Source organism: Crinia signifera, chromosome 2, assembly GCF_055691185.1.
Source record: "Crinia signifera chromosome 2, ASM5569118v1, whole genome shotgun sequence".
Taxonomy (NCBI): domain Eukaryota; kingdom Metazoa; phylum Chordata; class Amphibia; order Anura; family Myobatrachidae; genus Crinia; species Crinia signifera.
In genome coordinates, this window is record NC_139218.1 from 265,294,215 (window position 1) to 265,311,962 (window position 17,748).

At 44.0% G+C, this 17,748-nt stretch overlaps 1 protein-coding gene across 3 annotated transcripts in view; it reads left to right on the top strand.

The window, feature by feature from the left end:
• The first annotated feature begins 363 nt into the window (after positions 1–363).
• The window catches only part of UBE3A (ubiquitin protein ligase E3A), a 44,485-nt gene continuing 27,100 nt past the window's right edge, over positions 364–17,748 (top strand). Inside the window, exons 1-2 of one of the 3 annotated variants that reach the window (XM_083168546.1) lie at positions 364–973; positions 14,270–14,314. In XM_083168546.1, the coding sequence (XP_083024672.1) occupies positions 849–973; positions 14,270–14,314 (170 nt within the window). In that variant the 5' untranslated portion in view covers positions 364–848. The remainder of the gene's footprint in view (positions 974–14,269; positions 14,315–17,748) is intronic. The other 2 variants (XM_083168549.1, XM_083168548.1) reach the window with 2 other exon arrangements.

Genomic DNA, 17,748 nt, shown 5'->3' on the forward strand with positions numbered 1-17,748 from the left:
ACCCCGTAATTTGCTGCTGTAAGTGTGAAGGGTGCAGGATGCACCAGGAAAATGACCCAGCAGTCAAAATGCCGGGTAATATGGCTAAAAGGGGTTTTACTGACACTAAGGATGAGATATAAATTTAATTTATTATATTTTCCCGATTTTCTCAATGAGAAACTTTCGGCCAAAAAATTGTGATACTTAGGGGCGCCTTGAGACAAAAACTTTCTGGATCCCTAGTATATGCTAATTTAGGGTAGATGCTAAACTGTAGTGGGCTAAAGGACCTTCCACGCCCAGGGGGAGGAGCAAGGCCGAGCTCGTCTGGTGAGACACTGAACAGAAGCCGTTCAACTCCCATCTGCGCATGTTTCGCCTTGACCCAGCCCGAACCATAGAGACGCAGCACGCTTCTACTTCCGTCTCCCTCCTCTCGTACTCCGTACATTAGCGGGTAAAGGTTACACTGCGCTCTACGATTCCATGCCGCGGTGCACTCCGGGATAGCCCCGCCCTTCTCTCCGGTCCTCCCAGTTTGCACTGCTGCCCGAGGTCCGTGTCTTGTAGCAAGATGGCGGAGCTGGGCTCGGGGTGACCAGACAAGAACAGAAAGCAGCAGCCAGCACGCACAATCACCACGCCCGACCCCGCTTGACAGCCCCGTACACCCCTACACCGGTCTGCCCAGCATCCCGCACATAGAGCTTTAGCGGCGGTGCTGTGTGCCGCACTCATTCATAGGTGGCCAGTGCAGCCTGTGCGGGGTCGCGATCACACTCTGCGGGAGGCTGCATGCGTGCATGGCCCAGGGGGCTGATCGGGTGGAATAGCTGCGTGCCTGCTGGATTGTGCCGGGTTCTCGCATGAGTTCCCCGGACCGGAGACGGCGGCAGCAACAGCAGCAGGAGAGAGAGGAGGTCCCGGAGCCTGAGGAGAGCAGGACACACACCAACTGCATCAGCCCGGATCACAGCACCGGGGAAGACAGGTCAGCCTGTGCTTCATGAGTACGGAAGGGGAGGGCGCACACTGACACATCGTGGTGGCTACACTGTTAAGGAGTGATGGGCGCAGGTGCACAGATGTCAAGTGATGAGGTGGGGGGACAAGATACAGAAGTGAAACGACGACGACCCCTGGCATAGGTGGGATGAGGAAGGCAGTATTCACGAACGATGGGAGGGTGCACTTGTTATAGGAGTGGGGGTGGTTGTAATTGGAACAGAAGTGAAGGTGGTTGTGCACATGGTACAGGAACCATAGGTGTGAGCGAATGCACATGCTACAGGAATGGTGGGTGGGGGAGATGTGCACGGAGCGATGGCTGGTGGGGGGATGCGCGTCGTGCACGGAGCGGTGGCTGGTGGGGGGGATGCGGCTGGTGCTGGAGCGATGGCTGGTGGGGGGATGCATGGGGAGGTGCGAACGGTGCGGGAGCGATGCATGGGGGAGGTGCACAAGGTGTGGGGGAGGTGCACAAGGTGATGGGGCGATGCATTGGTGGAGGTGCGCAAGGTGCGGGGGCGATGCATGGGGGAGGTGCGCACGGTGCGGGGGCGATGCATGGGGAGGTGCGGGCGCGGTGCATGGGGGAGGTGCGTGCATGGTTCGGGGTGCGGTGCATGGGGGAGGTGCGCACGGTGCGGGGGCGATGCATGGGGGAGGTGCGCACGGTGCGGGGGCGATGGTGTTGGGAGAGATGCATTAAGAGGGAGTACGCACGGTGCAGGAGCAATGGGTAGAGGGGGGTGCGTATGGTGCAGGAGCGATAACTGTAGAGGGGGGTAGATTGAACTAATATGATACACTATCACTATGCACATTACTATTAGATTGTAATAGTAATCAGGCACTTGGGCTTAGCAAAGTACTTATACAGCCTGAGGATTAACAAAAAAAGATACAGTAAATGCTATACAATATTTTAGTACATATTGCATGGAATACAATTTTTTTTTTCAGTTGGTTTTTGAATGTCATCCAGGTGGTGGCCTTAATACAAATTTGTAGTCTATTTGTGAAGTTTCACATCAGGGTCCTTTTCGGTGTCTCTTAAATTTCTTGATGAAGCTCCCTTTTCATTTGTCTGGTTAGATTAACAAGTGGAAAACAATCCTCATCAGCTTCATGAGTGACCTCTACAAATGGGGCCATCTGAAAGCTGATGTCTACAAACCTCAACCAGGAACCATTAATGAACTGAATGCTGCTATATGTAAAAAAGTTAAAATCTATTCAAAACCAATTGAAAATAAACTGTGTTCCAGGCAGACTGAGTTTTTGGTTTTTGTTCCTTCCCCCATATACCCCTTTCACACCAGCCTAAATTCCCTGGTTGAGCCCAGGAACAACCCGCGACTAGCGCTGGTGTGTAAGGTTTCCCAGGATTTCAACCCTGCTATGGAGCAGGGTTGTTCCTGAGTTCACTCAGGGACCTGGCTGGTGTGAACGGGGTAGAGGTACTTACCCGGAATGCTGGTTCTCGGTGTGCTGTTGGTCTGGGGATCCACACAGGCGGCATATATAGATGGCGCAGCTCTCCTGTGCCCTCAGTGCAGTCGGAGAGCTGCGTCATCTGCGCCCGCCGTCTGACTTGTCATCTGTGCCCGCTGCCTGTGTGGATCCCTGACCTGCACCAAGGACCAGCAACCAGGGTGAGTACTCGCTGCCATCAAGCCACCTGCACGCCTCCTGACGGCCTCCTTCCCGCCCCCTTCACACCAGAAAATGCAGGGACTTTTCTGGTGTGAACGGGGCCAACCCGGGTATGGCCTGGCATGATCCCTGGGCCATATTTCCATGTAGGTCCCTGCTTTTTCTGGTGTGAAAGGGGTATTAGTTACCTGCTGCCAAAATCAAATGAATGCAGACACCAGTGTAAGACATGTTCGCTTACTGTATGTGAATGGCTTTCAAATTTTACTTTTTGTCCCTTCATGGTGGGTGTGTTGCAGGATTGACTATATGTAGAAGTGTCTGGAAAGGTGAATGATGGCTACCAGCAGTGGTGCTGGAGTGTGCATCAACGCTCATCATATTTGCTGTCCATACACACTGTGTGGCTTTTGAGCTAAAAGCAGCTCAAACTGTGAAACTGAGCCTGTATTGGCCTTAAGATGTCTAAAAACTGTGCTCTGTACATTTTGAGATATACATTATTTTGAGATTACTGTGATGTATTAGCATCCCCATCACTTTTCAATCTTTCCATAACAATGTTGCTTTGCGCAGTTACTGATGAACATTTTTTCCACAGAAATGACCTATGGTCATTATTGGCCTTTCCAGTTAGAGTCTCTCTTTTCAGACAAAAAAAGATCTTGTTTTAAGGGGATAACACATGGGAGACAGCATAACTTTCCAGGCCCATCTGTTATTGGGGAACCGTGGGTTGCTATTTCGGAATTATATAGCATATAACTGGGCATGGCAGTGCTGTACCAGGGAAGAATAAAGGAGACAGACCAGGCCTGCCGATGTCACCATTGTGGGCAGGCCTAGGCTACAGACATCACCAAAAGAGGCGGGCCTGGCCACTGCCGGAATAGCATTGGGCTTTCCCATGTGCACCGGTGGGGACAGGCAGTAGGCTGTTCTACCAGGGAGCTGCGATAGGGGCAGGGCGCATTTTGCATTTTCAAAATCTGGCAGGGCGCGGCGCTCTGCTGAAACAGTCTAGTATGAAAACTAATTATGCTTGAGGTATCCAAAGCATCATCTGTGATAAGTGCTGGTATATCAGAGCTAATTTTATAGCCCCATGCGAATAGATTAACTGCGTGAATTTACCACACCTAATTGGAAGTCTCCTTGCAGTGCAAAATAAGGGAGTACTCCGCTATGACTTAACTTGGTAAGGAGCAGCGGTACTGGAAATATCACATCTTAGGAGAACTATGCTGTATGAACAGTAAAACATGAATTTCAGATCACATGTGCTGCTCTAGATACATGAATTTATTAGCAGTGGTTTCTATCATTATGATGGTTAAACCAGGGTTACCCAAACTAACCCATGATAGTCTCGTTGTGCACAGGTAACATAAATAGTAACTCAGTCAATTTGATTTAACTGTCTGGAGTCAAACTTGGCTATATTTATTTATTTACAGTTTCTTATATAGCGCAGCAGATTCCGTTGCGCTTTACAATGGTAGACAGTAATAAAACAAACTGGCTAACAACAGACAGAGTTGGAGATAGAAGGGCCCTGCTGCAAGCTTACAGTCTATAACCTGGACTGTAATGGCAGAGTTTGGGAAACTGGTGTAAACCATCATAAAATAAAATATCCTTACAACTGTACCGCTAAATGACTATGTAGAAAATACGGAATCCTTGCACAGTGCTGTGTGTGTTATTGAATAACTTTCTCAGACACAAGTGAACAAATAAAGGGTATACTTGAGTAAGCTCAGATATGTTTACATTTAACATGGACTGATTTTTATGATTTCAGCCTTTTGTTGCTGCCAGTACCCATGATTGATTCCAAAACATGTTTTGCACATAACCATATACAAGAGCACTTATTACTTTTGTACTGAGAAATGGTGATAATTTCTTATGCCTGGTATTATTTAGATGTCGCGGTTCCTAATGCTGTTTAAATTTGGTTTATGCACATTGTGGGGCGTCTTTCTTCTTCAAGTACACACTCATGAAAATAGTGGCAATAAGCACATGGTTACTAGATCCATAGAGCTCTTCATACTGACAAATAGAATCATTTATTTCTATGAAAACAGTATAGACCCAGATGTGTCCAGCTCTGCATTGGTCTCTGATCTCACCGCTCATTGGCAATCTGATCATTGGAGGAAATGAGATTCCCAGAGTTTTAAGAAAACTGTTTATCGCTTGTACACACTGAACGATAGGCACCTCGTCATAAATGACATAGGCAAAACATGACTGCATGTACAGATGATAAAGGGGGTCGGGTACTCTTTACCTAGCACGGCGCCCACGATCTTGATCGTGGGCATCGTGAGGTAAAAAATCGCGTTGGCTAAAGATGCCCGGACGCGACGCGACCGACGCGATGTCCACGATTTCCCATTGAAAACCATGTTAAACATGGACATCGTGTCGGTCGCGTCGCGGCCGGCCATAAATGTGCACACGATGGCCGCGACGCGATGCCCACGATTTGCCATAGGAATCAATGTTAAAAGGCCCGATGGACACGATTTTCATGTTAAATGGCTGAATGGACCTGATTTTACCATAGGAAACAATGTTAAATGGGCTTTAGAGCCCAAATACTTACCCTGAACTCTGAAATGGCCCCCCCCAATTGTTTACGCCACCCCACGATCAACCCGAAGCGTGGCGAGCGCAGCGGTACGCGTCCTCCGACCTTTTCATACCCCCACTATCCACGTCGGCGTGGAGTTGAGAATAGAATAGTGTGGCGAGCGCAGCGGATACCTGTGAAGCCCGCGAGGGGACGCGTATAGCTGTGAAGGTATCCGCGTCCCCTCGCGGGGCACGCTGCGCTCGCCACGCTTCGGGCTCGGTGGCTCGCTGCGCTCGCCACACTATTCTATTCTCAACTCCACGCCGACGTGGATAGTGGGGGTATGAAAAGGTCGGAGGACGCGTACCGCCGCCCCTCGCGGGCTCGCTGCGCTCGCCACGCTTCGGGTTGACGTTGATCGTGGGGTGGCGTAAACAATTGGGGGGGCCATTTCAGAGTTCATTGTAACTATTTGGGCTCTAAGGCCCATTTAACATTGTTTGCTATGGTAAAATCGGGTCCATTCAGCCATTTAACATGAAAATCGTGTCCATCGGGCCTTTTAACATTGATTCCTATGGCAAATCGTGGGCATCGCGTCGCGGTCATTGTGTGCACATTTATGGCCGGCCGCGACGCGACCGACGCGATTTCCATGTTTAACATGGTTTTCAATGGGAAATCGCGTCGGTCGCGTCGCGGCCAGACATAAATGTACCCGCGATGCCCGCCGTGATAGGTAAAGAGTACCGGGGGTCGATATAAACTTTTGGGAGCACTTATCGTCTGTACACCCTAAACGATGAATAATTGGGCATATCATCTGCCTTTATCGCAATGTGAGGTGGAGACTTGTACAGGTCTGTTTATGTTGAGTCCTTTGGCCAACCCACAATAAAACTACCAGAACCACAGGTTTTCTTAATTTTTTTAATTTTTTTTTTTTTTACTGTTAACCTACCTGTGCAGAGTCAGATCAGTTCTCCAGGCACTAATCCCCCAAGCAAACTGAATTCCATCCTATTATCTGCTGTAGGATATGTTATTGCGGATCACAAGCTTGTCTCTGCTGCAAGATGTTTCCGTAGCACTTTTGAGTGCACCAACCCAGTCCGCTAACAAGCATGAGGATAAGCAGGGACTCTTGTTACTATGCATATGCTGTTTGGGCAATGTTGGTATGCTTGTATTTGTATTGATTTAATAATCTATTTACCCTGCTACCATGGTCCCGAATGTTTTCTTGTACTCTACCTGTATATGTCCATCTTCTTATGTACTAGTCTACTGAAAAAATCTATAAAAAGTATTGTTTAAAAAACAAAGTCCCACAGGGACTGCTTAGCATGGGTTTCTGCTTACGCCTCAGGATGGTGCTAGTATAAATCCATAGTCACTGGTCTATAGTGCAATCTCACCCTCAATTGAATTCCCTCAATTTTGTTTTTATTACGACAGAATGCATAAATAAGCAAGACAAGAAAACAATGACTTAAATTTAAAGACAATATAGGACAAGTATAGGGTGTATAATCATAGCTGCATCAGCAGATTACACTAAAATAAGTATCAGGACGACAGAAAACTGAGGGGTTTGACGCCGTTGAAGGGAGTATTGAATACTAGTTAGGTTAAGTAAGAAAAAGAAGAGCATATGAGGGAGGAGGAAACAGATGGGGTAAAATAGCATGGGACTGAGGGCTTAGGTTGAGAGAGGTGGAGAGTATTAGGGGGAGAAGTGGAAAATTCTAGAGGTAGGAGTGGGGCGAGGTAATCAGTAGACTGGAGAGGAGGTGTGCATTGGTGAAGTGAAGAGAGGGGTGGGAGTGTAAAGGAAAAGAAGGACAGAGATGTAAATTAGAGAGGAATGGGTGAGTGTGCAAAGCTTGAATTGGATTCTGAAGGTGAGCCAGTGAAGAACAGCTTTGAGGATAGGTTGGAGTGGAGAGTGAAAGCTCTGCACTTCTGCTGATTTTCCATCAAATTTACATTCAACCTATTCAATCCAAGTGCTGACTTGCCGGTTGAAAATTGACACGGTCTTAAAACACGTGGATCGGTGAATTACTTGCGTGTTTTAGTCGAAAATGTTTCCATTTTAAACTATATTATGCTAATGCAGAAACTTCATTAGACAATGGCTAATCTGTTTTTGGCTGCAAATGATTAATTGTAGTCTGTTCCCAGGCATTACGAGATTTTGATTCCAACAAGCCAGATTTTAAAGACAATCTTATAGTGTGCATTCTGGGTGAGAGAGGGTCTGATCCTGGAAATATTTTTGAGATGGAAAAAGACAGGTTTATGAGAGGTGCTAAACGTGTTGTTTGAGGGCTGGGCAGGAGTCAAGAATTTTTCAAAGTCCATGCAATAGATAATGAGATTGTGGGAGAGTGGGAAGAGCTTAATCTAAAGCCCTATACACATGCATCAATTTTTCCCTATTTTCTATTCGATTTGGCTTCTATAAGCAAAATCGAATCCTAAACTAAATCAAATGGTGTTTGTGTCACTTTCAATCTACATTCGATTCGATGCGCGCTCCTGTTTTCACAAAATCGAACATAAAAATCTACTGTGCAGCCAAGGAAATATCGAATTCATCTAGTAAATCAAATGTGTACAATGTACCATGAATGTATATCGAAGTCTATATCGAAGTCTATATCGAATTTGATATCTAGTGCAAAAGTACAGATCTAATGCCAAATCGAATGGAAAGATCTAATGCCAGATCTAATAGAAAATTGAATCTAACATCGAATCAAAAGCAAATCGATTGTGTGTGTGTGTACAGGGCTTTAGACATGTAAAGTTTAAGAGCGAACTGGGACATCCAAGAAGAGATGGCAGAGGCATTGGATACACAGTTGATGAGAGTAGGGGAGAGATCGGGGGAGAGAAATGTAGATTTGCGTATAATCAGCATAAAGATTGTTGTAAGTCAGTGGTGTCAAACTAATGGCCCTCCAGCTGTTGTTGAACTGCACGTCCCAGCATGCCCTGTCAGTTTTATCAATCCATTATATAAAATATGTGGCAGGGCATGCTGGGACATGTAGTTCCACAACAGCTGGAGGGCCATAAGTTTACAGGGTGTTGTGTAAACTCTTGGATGGAGGAAAGATTATGAGTTCGGTTTACTCCATGTGCTTGAGAGAGTGCTCTGATGGCAGAGAGAGACCCGGAGAGCTCAGGAAAGTAGAGACAGAGGTGGTATTGAAGGCCAAAGGAGCTAATGAGCACACCCAGTACAGGGAAAAGAGAAGGAGGCTTAGGACAGCTCCCTGGGGGTACCGTGGCATGGAGGATAGAATGGGGTTAGGTGAAGCCAGGGGCAGGCACTTAGAGTGGTTAGTGAGGTCAGAGGTGAACCAGGCCAGAACAGTGCTAAAGAGGCCAATAGCCAGGAGGGTATGTAGGAGGAGAGCATTATCTACAGTGTCAAAGGCATCAGAAATGTACATTCAGATTAGCTGTGAGAAGTGACCCTTGAACTTGTCTGAAAGCCTATGACTCTGACCAGGGCAGTTTCAGTGGAATGGAGGTAGCGATGGGGAAGCAGAGATAAGTCACAGATGGGAAATGGTGAGTTGGAGAAATTAGAAGCACTAGATCTGTGACATTGATCATATCCGCAGTTACCTGGATATATTCATATCTTTTTTTTTAGTTCACACATAACCTATATATATGTTCCCATCACGTAATTTGTTATGCAGGGTGTTTCACTTGGTATTCACTGACTATTGGCCCTAAAGTTTCTGTTATATCTTAAAGTAATTGTCATAATTTGCCGCAGTAGTCCTTGCGAAAACTTTTGCAGGAGATGGGAGTTTCCACAAGTGCATCTCAGAGCTACACAAAAAAACCGACCTGTGTTCAGAAATTGGAGGCAACTGACAAACAGAAGAGTTGCGTACTGTAATTGGTTTCAGTTATCCAGTATGCATACACATCTACTGAAAATATCAGGTTCACCAAAGAAGCAAGTTCCATTTTGCGCATGTGTGAACAATACTTTGAACTCTGGCTATAACTTCCTCATGTTTCTCATAGACCAAGGTATTAAGTCAAAGTAACAGCATTTATGTATTGCTATAGAGCTGCCTTAGTATGCCTCCAATGTTCACACCACTAACCCCTACACGGAAACATACAAAAATATCAAACCATGGATACAATCATAGGCGCTGTGAGATTAACAAAGGATTGTAAAATGTATACAATACGTTCCTCGGGTTGCTGAAAGTGAAGATATTCGGAAAGGTTTTCTTTTTTGACAAAATGTGTAATCTAGTCAGAATATTGTGTCACAAATCCAAAAGAAAATGTTCAGTGTAGAATTTCAGCTTGAGAGCCTGTTCCTGGAATAGGAGAGCTATGGCTGACCAGTCTCTGCTGTCGCTGAAGGCAAGGTTGCTTCTGCGCTGGCCACAGTTGAGGTGAACTTCAAGGTGATTTGTAGGGGAGTTAGAGAAGGAGATAGGGGTATCTCATTGGGTTCCATTGGCTTCATACAACACAAAAAGCTTGGCATCAATGTTCCCTCTAATTTTACGAAGGCTGTGTGCGGCAAAAGATTTTGGCTGTGCAATTTTGGAAGGAAATTTAAATTTTTGTGCGTCACTTATATATAACTGGAAAATGATGTTCAGCATTTGTGGTAACTTTACTTCAAAATTAATTTAAACATTTAAACATTCAGAACACAGCACACAATGTAGTTAATGGGTGAAACACACATTAATTGAGTCCACAAGTGCAAAAAGGGACCATTGCTGCTTTGTGCGCTCTGTTGTAATGTCTGTGCGCACACTCGTTGGGTTGTGTGCGCGCGCACATGCGCACAGCTTAGAGGGAACACTGCTTGGCATGGGTGAGGTTTCTGCCCCATCAGCTGACTTGATGGCAGGAAAAAACTCTAGTTCCTTGGTGACACAGCATGCTGGCCAGATTTGATGGTGGTCATCTGCTTCAACCACAAAACCAAATATCTGCCCCGTTGACCCCAGTTGGTCCTACACGTCTCGTATTATACTACAGTATGTCTATATACCAAAAGTTTTTTTTATTCATTTTTTTAAGCTCACTATACTTTGAAATCTGGTTTTCTTTAGAAATGTGTCCACATCTCCTGCTCTATATTTTAAGTGAATTCTGTCTATTGATTTTCTCATTAGCGTCCGTTTTGTTGCATACTCTGGTGAGCTGTCCTAGTGTGGCTTGACATCAAGCATCAGCCGTCACTTTGGATTTAGTAGCAAGTCTGAAGTGAGTGCTGTGTAACATCTGTATCAGTTTACCGGAGAGGAATGCAAGTTTGCATTTTGTCAAAAGCAAGGGGCTCCTGATATAGAACAGACTAATTTCAGTGACCAGAGGGACTACAGGAAATTCATGCTGCCTTTTTCAGCACTGGGCAAGTCCAAAGATAAATGAAGGCGTACTTTGGCATTACAATTTGTACAGTTATTTTCTATGCTCCTCTTTCAAGCATATGAGTAACCCTTCAATCAAAACACATTGATTGGCAAAACAGGGCGACGCCCAATAAATACAAATTTCTATTTGTTTGTGTGCTTGCCAGTACGTTTAACAGCCATTGGTACAAGTTGTTCAGATTCCTGAATATTTTTATCTAGCTTCTGGAATAACTAGGCACATATAAAGATTTGGGAGTTAATGTAAATTGATAATATCTGATTTATGGGTGGTAGTTCTTTTCTCACGACTCTCTTAATTCACAACTCCATTTGTTTTTGAAAAATGGGGTATTGGGTGCAATTTAGTGGGCCCCCGTAGCTGCATTATTTGGCATCATATACCTACAGCCTGCACATAATGCAGAAGGATGATGGCACGTTTAACCCTTTCAGGTCAAACGTCTAGTCAGGCTCAACAGCCCTAGCGCTATTAGCAGATCCATTGGTGAGCCACTTTAAAATAAGAACATTAACATCAGTCATCATTCAATGTAGACCATTTTTGAATTTAAAAACAAAATTACAATTAATTTATAACAGACTTTAAATTTGCAAAAAAAAATTGACTGCAAAGGGTTGTCTTAGTGCCAGTAGCATGCTTGAGATCACACAAGCACACGAAGGGCTAGATTTTACAAAGCAGTGGCTTAGGTAAGTCGCTGATTCTCTGCAGGTTTGGACCCTTTAAAGCAGTACTCGCACTCAGTGTATAGTCTGGTACGCATTACACTGATTGTGAGGGCCACTTTAAATGTTCCGTTCCAACCTGCCGAGAAGATGCTGCTTGATATAGCCCACTGTCTGCATGATACTATATCTGCTTACTTTTATTAAACCAACAAAAGCCATTTTTAAGAAGGTGGAGTTATATGCACCAATGTGTAGCAACATTGCTGTATATTTTTTGTTCAATGAAACATGACCAGACATTCTTTCTCATAGGGTGCATTAGAACAAGCGCCGCAGTGGTATGCCTGTCCCCAGTCCTGTGCTAAAGCTGAAAGGTTATAAGAACAATCACTATTATTTTTCTTACAGTTGAAATGATTCTGAGAACATCCACATTTGTGTGTACCCACAGCACAATTATTCCTATTAGTTACCAGCCCATCGAAATGAGGGAACAAAATAACCGTAATGTCAGCGCTGCTGGGTTTGCTCGAATGAACGGATCGGCACTTGAGTTGCTCCGGTGACCAGATTTTCCAGCCGCTTTTCAGAGTAATGCTAGGTACACACTGCACAATTATTAGGCTGATTGCTTTCTGTTGCCTGCACAAGGACCAATGTTCACTTCCAAACCCATCAGATTGGCTGTTAACATTAAAGGGGCGTACAACCTTTGTCGATCTCAAGAAGCAGATGCTGTGCAGGAAACAATGTGTACAGACAGTCTGACAATGAGCCACTGGTCCCTAAAGCACCATATACACTGTTATGCAGCCCTCCAGATATCATTAATGGTATCGGCAGCTCTGCAAAACAAACGCTATGCTCGTTAAGCAATGAACAATGTTACCAGGGCACCCGCCAAACATGCAGTCACTGACAATGTGGTCAGATCTTACAGCACAAATATAGATAACAGGTATCCAGCTACAAGCTGGTATCCCTAGGTGGCGCTGCTTAGTTAAAAAACAATTAATCATTCAGAACCAATTGGGATATGCATATATTTATTAAAAATACAATTCATCATAAAAGGAAAAACATTCTCCTAAACATACATAACATACAACATATAACATATAATATATATTAGGCGAAGCTGATGTTAGCTTTTGAGTGTCTGTATACTGAGGCTTTATATTATAAGATGACTGTTTGTCATATCATAGAGGCATTTTCAAGTATAGAGGCTTAAATAGTTACCAGTCCCAAGGGCCGTATATAGGAGATGAATCTCACAGATTTTTGCTGCAATGTCCTATTGGACTTCCTCCCTTTATCTGAGCCAGGTGTATATTTGTAATCCTTTGGATGGTCTACCTTTTTTCAAAGGGACCGGCTCCAGGTGGTGTCCGTCCAATGGATCTTATCTGTTGCACAGTGCGAGCTGTGTATAGATGTACTGCGGCGCTGGGCTGCTTCCGGGCTAATGAGCGAGGCTCCCAATACGCGTTTCTCCGCCTGTTTAGTGGATCGGCGGCTTCGTCAGCTGGGTCTGACAGATCTTACAGCATATTCAGACTATAGCGGAGCACGCAATGGCAATGTTAACAATAGTCGGTACATCCGGAATGATATGCACAATATATTTAACAATATTATTATCACGCATTACATTAACACAAATCGTATAGTGTGTATGGGGCTTATCACTCTTATCGTTATTCTGCAAGCTTGGCTTCAAATATGACCATTCAGTGTTAGCTGACATTTCCCTGCTTCTAGCAATCAATAAGTTACAGCGTAACCATAGAAATCCAATGGCTTCTTCAAAGACTGTTTTACAATGCTTAGTTACAGAAATTATATAAATGGTTAAAAATTCTATAGGCAAAACTGTTGCAATTTCAAATAAAAAGCTGGCAGAGAATGATTTGGAAGCACCTAACTGGGGTGGAAATATAATTTTTACATTTTTTTTTTAAAGATTGTGATTTCTTTGATCCTTGTTTATGATTTATTCATCCTGTCCAGGTATTTGGTTTTTCTGCATAAAGGACACCACAAGTAAATGTACTCCCTAATGCCAACTATTGACCAAACAAGAGAGTTCAGAACACCTGCCCTCAATGAATCTACATTTGCAATAACCAGTTCATATTTACAATTATCACTTGAGTAGTATTTCAATTATTAAAAATGAAAGACCTTTTCCCCTCCTAAATTGCATTGACTGGCATAGAGGGATTTACAGTATGATCACACCCTCTGATGCATCCCAGTGTTGGCTCATTTAATCCTACTTGTTAGGTGCTCTATGTGTTTTGTATCTGATATGCTTGGTGGAGTTCTCAGCATTTAAAGCCATGTGTGCAAATGAGCCTTAAGACCCCCATACACTAGGCCAATTTTAACCACTTTTCACCAATTGTGACAGATTGGGATAAGAAATTGGCTAAATAGGGTGTGTACTGCCCTGCTCGTGGCATTTTACATTCTAAAGCAACTTTGTAATTATTAAGTGTTACCAATTTAGTCCACTATTAAAGTAGGTTAATCCCGGCAATTGGGGTTCCAACAGTCAAAATACCTACCGGTAACAGCGCTTTTGGCATTCTAACACGAATTCTCCCCTCCAGCAGGCTGACAATATTCCACTTCCCTTCTTGTAGCTGAACCCTAACCCCAGTACGTGTGTGGCGATGCTGCTGTCCGCATTCTGACTTTGGATCCTGGCCGCCAGGAACTGCATCCCATAATGTAACTGCTAAAATGTCACTGTGGTAATTAGCCGTGGGGTAATCTGCTCTGAGTGCTTCATACAGTAATCCTACACAGAAAGTTGGCGAAGATAGTGCATAAGTGGTTTTCCGCTTGTTTGCTGCATTACTACTATTTAGTATTAGTTACATATGTGTATAAAAGCACGTATCTTTTTATTTTACAGATCACCAGGAAATACAATTTCAGAAAACATAGAAAATAGCCGAATGTAAGTATGATTATTCATATTGCTTAAAACCGTTCAGAATGCAAATTGCTGTAAACATTTCTAAGAGTTGGGAGAATGGTAATACACAATCTAGCGCACACGCCAAGACCTTATTTAGAGTTGGCTGTAAGCACATGTAGAAATATGTATGATCGCACATATCATACGTCGTTGCGCAGCATGATGTGATCAAAGGTCACGCTGCGCAGGCAGCATGCCCGCACCGCCTGCCTCCCTCCTGGCTGCACCCATCCATGTAAATGTGCAGGGTGTCTGGTGCATTGTTTTGTTAGGGAAGCCAATCAAGGGATCCCGGGATTGAAAAACAATGCCCCAGGATTGGCATTACTAGTCTAATGAGATGGACACATCCCCAAGTCAGTCCTTGTGTGGGATAACAGCAGCTAGCTCTAGAAGCTGCTAGTTGGCTCTGCTAATTAGACCTCTCCAGCTGATGATCTAGAACCAATACTGTATTGTGAGTTGTATGTATCTTGAGACTGCAATTTTGCAACCAGATATCTAAGTTGATGTAAAACTGCATCAAACTCTCAATTGATCCAAAAATCCAGGTGGTCATTATGATATACATATTCTAAATAAGAAAAACTTAAGCTGGAAACTTAAAAAAAATCACTTAGAAAAGGAGCACGGAACACTCCATGCACACAGGGAAAGTACTTTCCTTAGATCGCAGGGCTTTGCTTGCTGTTACCCTGCTCAGCAAGATCACTCAGCACAAAGCATTGCGTGTGTGCTAAGCATTCATGCTGCAGTACGCTGCTCAGCTAAAAGCTGGGTCGCCCCATTTGTACGGGGCTTTACATGTGGTAGCCTCTGGTGTGCTGTGAGAAAGATCCAGTCTTTCAGTCTGTTACTGCAATGGCCCATAGGCACTGTGTACTAAGCAGCATAGGTGCACTTTGGGTGTATTTAGTTTAACCGTGCAGGTGCTTTATTTAATATAACCAGGGCCATGTGCCTGTATGAATAAAAGATTATGGATTAACAGACTGCTTGCAGAATGCTGCTTCTTTAGTGTAGAGCAGGCATGTCAAACTCAAAATGCCAACTGGGCTGAATAATCAAGGTATAAAGGTGCATACACACAGGGTGATTATTGCAAATATCGCTGGAAAAATGGTCGCTGAGCGACCATATTGCCAGCGATGGGAGTGTGCACCAGCGATAAATCGCAGAGTGCAGGCTCCCGTTTTCGGCCCCTGAATGGTCACTGGTCGGAGGAGCATGCTCCTCCGACCAGCGACTTCCACTGCCTCTTCTCCCGGCAGTGTGTCATTTTCATCTGCAACCATCTCTGGTCGCAGATGAAAATGGGACAATGAGCAATATGATTGCTGAGCAATATATTGCACCGTGTGTACGTACCTTTAGTCTTGTGTTGGGCGCAAGAAGAAAGTCCTATATACAGGGTTATTAGAAAAACTATATTAGAATGTGAATTTGAAGGCTAAATCGATATATATTATGACACAGAGAATAAGATGAAATTCTCATTTCTTAGGGAATATGCCAAAATTCACATTCTGACACAGGGAATGTCAGCTGACACCTAACACCATAAATTACAAGGTTTGTCAAACTCATGGCCCTGCAGCTGTTGTGGAACTACATGTCCCAGCATGCCCTGCCACAGTTTTGTCAATCCATTGTATAACATCTGGGACAGGGCATGCTGGAAACTGTAGTTCCACAACAGCTGGAGGGCCATGAGTTTGACACCACAAAAGCAAGCTATGCCCACCACCTTACACTGATGGTCACTAAGTGTTAGCTTTTTTTTCTTTTTTTTACTTTTCATTGAAAACATGGGGGCCATAAAGCATCCCGGTGCAATCAACAGACCCTGTTGAGCAAGCTCCTGCAACCAGTGATTTATAATGGGGCTGAAAACGGGAGCGCGCACCCGGGATTTATCGCCGGGGCACACTCCCATCACTGGCAAGATGGTCGCCAGCGACCATCTTGCCCGCGATATCAGCCCATATTGCTGCCGTGTGTACACGGCTATATTTTTTTTTTTACATGATTGTGATTTAAAGAATACTTAAAGGGACCTAAATTATGTTTTGAGTCTCAATTAAGTTTTAACGTCGTAGATTAGTCAGAACTGTAGGCTGCCATGATAGAGACCCTATAGCGCATTGTAACCTTGTCATACAAACAAATAACAAATGTGCTTTATTCTATTTCCCATTGTCTTCGCAACATCGCACCTGCTAAAACTGGAATTTCTGGCCAGAATACAATATGTAGCACTGTGCTTAATTCTTAGTATCAAAGTGGTTATATTGTGGAATGTTTATGTGGTCCCCTGTGCATGTGTGTTGTACATACAAATACGCATGTTAAAGCATGAGTGTTCTGTATACCTCAGCAGTGGGGATGGGGCATACAGAAAAGTCAGAAATGAAAGTGAACAAGCACGTGCTCCTAGACTATATTTATAGCAGCAACTGCTGGCTGGTGTCCATCTTCTGCATGTCTGCAGACATTGCTAAGCTTGCTTTAAAGAGTATATATGCAATGTGTTTGCTATGTGTATGGTGGTTTTAAGGTGCAACTAAAAACCCCTTCATGCCCTAAATGTAAAACTCATGAATTCTAAAACAATCTATACATTTATTAAATAATGTCCTTCTAATTCAGAGCATACAAACTCCTATTAATGTGTCCTATATGTTTGTGAACGGAGCACCATTGCAGCTAGATAAACGTACTTGTACTTTGAGATTTTAATTGTAAAAGTAAATTGCTGCTTATGTTAGATCAGTGGTCAGGGAACTCGGTCCTCATTACCCCACACAGTGCATGTTTTGCTGGTAACCCAGCAGGTGCACAGGTGTACTAATTACTCAGACACATTTTATAAGTTCCGCAGGTGGAGTTAATTATTTCACTTGTGATTCTGTGAGGAGACCTGCAAAACATGCACTGCGTGGGGGTATGTGGATGAGTTCCCTGACCACTGTGTTAGATGATGATCAATATCAGTTCATCTTTAACTGTTGCCTGAACCCGCATCTAATTCACTATAAGCCTCCTCGGATGCTCTCGTGTCTAGATGCCTTTATCAGTATGAGGTGTACAACATATTCCGATATATCCAATCAACTCCATTTTTTTGTAGATCAAATAGTGATTGCAATGACATACCACTTCAAACAGGCTTGATGGTAATAATTAGGCACAGTAAAGGTGCTCTTTGCATAGTAGCTAGTAGATACCCTGATGAATTTAGAATTGTTATTTTTTGGGAATCATTAGGGGAACTGGATTTAAGGGGCATAAATTGTCACATTTCCTAGGCCCTTACTTGATTGGTGGAAGGGCAGAGCTTATTACCCAACCCTTTAACCCTATAAGGGAAGAATTGATGGGTCAAATGTATCTGTTGTCTGATTCTATGGCAT